General features: G+C 51.9%; 1 protein-coding gene across 1 annotated transcript in view; it reads left to right on the top strand.

Annotated features, from left to right (window-relative positions):
* Nucleotides 1–3,603: 3,603 nt before the first annotated feature.
* Nucleotides 3,604–6,248, top strand: part of SMOX (spermine oxidase) — a 19,729-nt gene continuing 17,084 nt past the window's right edge. The window contains exon 1 of the mRNA XM_042783615.1: nucleotides 3,604–3,811. Coding sequence (XP_042639549.1) covers nucleotides 3,604–3,811 — 208 coding nt within the window. The remainder of the gene's footprint in view (nucleotides 3,812–6,248) is intronic.

Genomic DNA, 6,248 nt, shown 5'->3' with positions numbered 1-6,248 from the left:
TTCTTTCCCCTGAACCAGCTTCTGAGGCAGCCCCTGGTTTTCAGAGGTGGGACCTCAGGGAGTCTGTGTGATGAAGTTCCGTGATGAGGATTCTAGGGAGCAGTGGGCCCTCCCAGTTTAATCCCAACCACACCCTGGGCCCCAGGGAGCTTTTAGAGAAGGGGTTCCACCAGTTAGGTTTGAGAACCACTGCAGTGATCCTTCCCCTTTACTATATAAAAGAGGTGGTTTTGGCTTGTCCTGGCTGGGGCTTCGGGTGGGGGTTGAAGCTGGGGAAGTAGAATGCAGGCAGAAGACCACCCCTCTCCCCAGTCCTGGGGAATAGGGCGTGGCGGTGGGGCAGGCAGCGGTGCCACGTCGCGGGGTGCCCAGCGGCGGTGGCGTCAGCGCAGCTGGCGCGGGGCGCTCCCAAGCACGGCAATGTGTTTACAAACCTGACGCAGCGCCCGCTCACCCATGTCGCATCTGAGGCTCCAGCTGGCAGGCAGGTATTTGGAGGCATCGGTGTTGGCATCGCTGACCCTTCCTCCACGCCCGCACCGCCTCGGCAGGCAGCCACATCCTCACCTCTAAATTTAGTCCACAGGAAGGAAAACCTGGGGGCGGGAGGACAGAAGGAGGTGAGGGAGACAGAGGGAAGAGCCTGCCCTGATCTCCGTCTTCCAGGGAAGCGAGATGGGACATCTGTGGATGGCAAGAGGGAAGGGAAGAGCTTGAGCCTGTTTCTAGCATGGCCTCTTACCCAGGGAAGGCCTGGAAGGCTTCATTTTGAAGGGAGCCGGGAACCAGTCTGAGGGGGCAGACCCTGTCTCTAAAAGGGGAGACCCTACCTCTGAAAGGGGATTTTCTGCCTCTGAGGGTGCTTGGGCCCTCGGTCGCCACCTTCTGGCCGTCTAGGGAACTGCTTCTGCGCTGAGCTGGGGTAGCCTGAGCCTCTGGGTTTGGGATGTCTAGGAGAGCTGGTGGCGTAGTGCCTAAGGCATTTGACTGCTAACCAGAAGGCTGGCGGTTCAAACCCACCAGCCACTCCTCAGAAGGAAGACTGCACAATCTACTTATGTGGAGATACTGCCTCTGAAACCCAAGGAGGGATCTCGCTATGTGTCGGATTCAACTCCACAGCAGTGAGAGGAGCCCTGGAAGGAGCTCTGTTGGTCCTGTGGTTAAAGCATTGGGCTGGTAACCAGAAGGTTGGTGGTTTGAACCCACCAGCCACTCCACAGGAGAAAGAGGAGGCAGTCTGCTCGAGTAAAGATTTACACAGCCTTGGAGACCCTGTGAGGCAGTTCTCCTCTGTCCTATAGGATCACTATGTGTTGGAATCAGTTCCATAGCAGTGGGTTTGTTTTTGGTTTAAGGGCCCTGAAGGCACACATTCCTGTTTAAGCTAGAACCAGAAGGTAGTGCGGGTGTTGGAGGTGCAGTGGTGGGAAGATGCAAGGAGCAGTTTCTCAACCTGAGAAAATTTTTAATAAGATCCATTTGCTAAACATTCATTGAAAAGATGTTAGAGGGCGCTGTTGAAGGTGGGATGGAATCCTCAGTGGTCTGATCCTGAGATGTGTGGAGAACATAGTGGTCTGATCCTGAGATGTGTGGAGGACATACTGGTATGATCCTGAGATGTGTGGAGAAGGACATAGGAGGTCAGAGTGTGGCAGCCTTTTTTTAAGGAACGCAGGAATAAATATCTTAATTTTTATTGAAATACACTACGGTGAATTATACAAATCTTAAATATACAACTCAGCAAGTCATTATCTGTATGTACACCTGTGTAAACACCCCTCAGATCAAGCTACAGAATGTTCCTTGCACTTCAGAAAGTTCCCTCCTGACCATCTTAAGTCCTGCTTCCCCCGCCCCAATGACCTCTCTTCTGACTGTCATCACAGAATTGTTTTGCATGTTCTTGAACTTCATATAAATGGAGTCATACAGAATAGGCTCTTTTGTCTCAGGCTTCTTTTGCTCCATATAATGTCCCTTGTTGTTGTTATATGCCATCAAGTTGGACCCGACTCATAGTGATCCCTCCTTGAGTTTCTGAGGCAGTATCACTACAGAAGTAGGTTGCCCCATCTTCCTTCCCTAGGGAAATGTATATTGTTAAGAATATCAGTAGTTCAGTTCTTTTTATGGCTGAAGAAGAGTATTTTATTTTATAAACATGCTACATATAGCACCCCATATTTATCAATTAAATGTCAATGGACATTTGGATTGTTTCCAGTATTGGGCTATTAGAAATAAAGCCACCATGAACATTCTTTAATGTGTCTATTTGGTGGAATATATCCTACATCTCTTGGGTATGTTCATAAAAGTGGATTTGCTGTGTCATGGGCAGGGTTATGTTTGACTTTAGTTAGACATGGGTGACAGCTTTTTATATGCCTCCTGTCCACTGCCCTGCAGCCACCCTCCAGGGCAACTTCTGCCACTGAAACTTCAGCAGAGGCCACTGGAATCTAAGCTTCTTGTCAGGGGAGGAACAGGGACGGGATCAGAGCTGAATGACTTCCCTGCCCCCCAGGATGCTCCCCAGACACCTCCAAACCCTCATGGTCACACTGGGAGGAAAAGGGTCAGCTCTGGTCTCTGGGCCATTAGCTCCCCTAGCCTGGCGTCTCTGAGCAAGCTGGCTTAATGTAACTGTCAATTTGATGTCTGGCCTCTGGTACCACGGGTCCTCACAGTCCACTGTTTCCTTGGCTCCTTCCTGCTTTGTGGTGACTGAGGGGCTGGGTGGTCAGAGAAAGCAACCAGAGACCTACCCAGAATAGCAGAGGCTTGCCTGGCACCAGCCTCGTGGCACTTTCTGACGGGAGGGCTGAACTATGTCCTGCCCACCAAATTGCCACCTCATTGGGGCTGTGAAAGTCCAACAGAAAGCCAGAGGAGAAGAGAAGGGGCAAGGGAGAGAGAGCGCATGTGTTCCAGGGAACGGCCAGGCAGGGGAGGGAGTGGCAGAGGGGGCAGTGCTGTATGTGTGAGCATTCTGGGCTTGGTGTGGGCACTCCAGGGTCGGCGCAGGCAGCCCAGGGTCGACATGGGCCTCCTGCAGTCAGCACGGGCATCCTGGGGTTGTTTGAGCATCTTCGGGTTGGTGTAAGCGGGATCACAGCTGCTGTGTCAGGCTGAACTGGTCCAGGGTCAGCAGAACTACAATCATTCTATCCTGGGCTTCTTAGTCATCCCCTCAGTGGCCAGCTCTTTCCTTAGTCTTGGGGCCTGCATTTAGGGAAGAGGCAGTGCCTAGGAAGTTTGGGGTACGATTGGATTTTAGGGGCTCCGGGTAGGCTTCCAGCTTTCCTGCTTGCTGGTGGGTGCCTAAAATGTGTCCCTCCTACCTTTCATTTCTTTTTCTTTTTCCCTTCTTCCTCCCTTTTTTCATCTCTCCCTCCTCCCTACATCTTTTGGAGATGGCTCTTGTTCAGATCATTGGGGTGTGGGAATAAGGTCACTTTGAGGTCTGAGTGTGATGGGAGCCCCTGAGCGTCCTGTGGGGAAGGTGGGAGGTTAAGGTGGAGCTGTCAGCTGGCCCCTCACCATTCACTGCCCCCTCCTCTCATAGGTTCCTAGGAGGCGAGTGCGGACGGTATGCAAAGTTGTGAATCCAGTGGCGACAGTGCGGATGACCCTCTCAGTCGTGGCCTACGGAGAAGGGGACAGCCTCGTGTGGTGGTGATTGGTGCCGGTTTGGCTGGCTTGGCTGCGACCAAAGCGCTTCTGGAGCAAGGCTTCACGGATGTCACTGTGCTTGAGGCTACCAGCCGCATCGGAGGCCGTGTACAGAGCGTGAAACTCGGTAGGTGCCACCCACCCCAACCCGGTCACCTCCCAAGGTCACCTACTCTCTCTCAGCCCGTTGGCCTTTGGGGAGCCTGAAATCTCTTTCTTTTTAACCCCTCTCCTGGGGTAAATGCTCCATCATTCATCCTGCTCACACATTTTCAAGAAGCTGTTTGCCTCTCAGAGCATCCCTGTGACACCTCAGACTGGAGCTCTGGCTTCTAGTTGTGGAGAACGCAGGCTTGGTGTATGACCAAGTGTTTAGTAGAGAGGGACGTTCAGAACCAAGGTCTTTCGTTGCCACCACTGGTGAGTCTGTTTCCATTTCACAAGAAGGGGAAACCTGCAAATTCCTATTAATCATTAATTTTTGAGTAGGAATTACTGTATCATGACTGACCACTAGCCTTTGGGCAGTACTAGCTCAGCTGAATGGAGGTGGAAGGGAATTTGGGCCTCCTTGTATGTGATGGAGCTCTGGTGGCCTGGTGCCTAAGGCATTTGACTGCTAACCAGAAGGATGGCGGTTCAAACCCACCAGTCACACCTCGGAAGGAAAATTGGGCAATCTACTTCCATAGAGACACCGCCTTGGAAACTCAAGGGGGGGTTGCTATGAGTTGGGATCAACTTGATGGCAGTGAGTTTGGTTTTTTTTTTTTTTGGTTTTGTATGTGATGCACAGGTCTTAGAAATATCTGGGAAGAGGGTGCACAGTGATAAAGGTGGACAGAAAGCACCCAGGTAGAGACTGAGGGTAGACAGATTTTGCCTGGGATCCTAGGGGGTGAGGAATTTACCTGAAATGAACCTGGAGGTCAGGGCTTCCCAGTGAGGGGGCATCTGATCATTGAGAGGCTGAATGGGTAGGGGGCCATGCAGTGACACAGGGGACAACATACTGAGCTGTAGTGTGGGCTGTATTGACCCTCCAGAGGGTTTTGTAACTGTGTTTGTTCCCACACTGGGCAGCAGGGCCGACCAGATACTGTGTGCCCACTTGATGGGTGGGGAAGCTGGTTCAGGAAGGCAGATGATCAGGCCTAGGACAGGCAGAACTTGCAGATACGTGGGAACCTGTTCTCTTCTTGCAGAAACAGATCACATTCAGCATCTTTCCCTAGCACATTTCCTGGAAGGTAGATGTGATGTTAAATTTGTCTTCACCCATCACAGTGTGTCTGGCAGTGAGGGTGACAGTGCCATTCAAGGCACTCAAAAACCTATGGTGGCCAGTGGGGAAGCCTCAGACTCTCTGCTTGACCTCTGCTGGGCTGGTTGGGAACCTCAGGGAAGGGGTTTCCATGGTGGTTATGATGAGACAGTCAGGGTCTGACATAGAAGCAGAGGATGGGAAGCCAGCTGGCCTGGCCTCAGTGGTGGCTGACACCTGACATACATCATGTAGTGGGATGATGGTACAAGGCTGTGAGGAAGAGGAAGTGGGACTGCAGGAGGCAGAGGGATTGTGACCCTGAGCGTGGCTTCCTGGGTGGGCCTTGGGTAACGGTAAGACTCGGATAGTGAGAAGGAGGAGGGGGTAATACACCTGGCAGGAGGGGAAAGATGGAGGTAGCACCCTACTGTAAGGAGAGGTGAGAACACATCAGGGCAGGGTGTGAGCATCTGTATCAGGTGTATAGACACCTGTACTGGGTGTATGTTCACCTGTATTGTATGTGGATGCACAGGGCTGAAACCAATGCTGTAAGTGGGACCTGCTGCAGTGCGAAGTGGCAGTGAGGAGAGCAGGGAGTGAGGGGCAGAGGCTCTGAGGGGTTGGTGTGGAGATGGTGCCTAGATCCCTCTGGATGCAGGGGTCTGGCAAGGATGACAGAGCCAGAAAGCATGTAGGAGAGACAGTAGACATCCTTAGGCTGGGGCTGGCTCTGGATGTTCCCACCTCCTTGCAGAGTCTAGGGTCTAGGGATGGGGTACTGACTTGCTCCTGACCTCCAGTGCTCACCTCAGCCCTGTTTTTGCTGACTGATTATTGGTGCCACATGTCTAGACACCAGCCCTGGCTCTGTCTAGTACTGTGTGACTTAGAGTTCTCTGCCATGTCCTAGGGGTGGCCAGGTCTTTCCCCAGGGGGCTGGCCCCCTTTTCCTATTGGGAACTCAAAGCAGGTGTATAGGTCAGGGTTCTCTAGAGAAATGAACAAATAGGAGATTTCGTATGTGTGTGTGTGTAGATATAAATATAGATACACCCCCCCCAACACACACACCACAGCACTGCTATTGAGTCAATTCTGACTCATAGTGTGACCCTGTAGGACAGGATAGAACTGCCCCAAAGGGTTTCCAAGGCTATAAGTCTTTCCAGAAGCAGACTGCCTCATCTTTCTCCCACAGAGAAGCTGGTGGATTCAAACCACTGTCCTTTTGGTTAGCAGCTGAATGCCTTAACCACTATGCCGCCAGATCTCATATATACATATGTGTGTGTGT

This window comes from Orycteropus afer, unplaced genomic scaffold (genome assembly GCF_000298275.1).
Source record: "Orycteropus afer afer isolate SDZICR_OR568_19922 unplaced genomic scaffold, OryAfe1.0 scaffold00020, whole genome shotgun sequence".
Classification (NCBI taxonomy): Eukaryota; Metazoa; Chordata; class Mammalia; order Tubulidentata; family Orycteropodidae; genus Orycteropus; species Orycteropus afer.
Note: the sequence above shows the minus strand (reverse complement) of the source record. Positions and strands in the feature narration are given on the sequence as shown.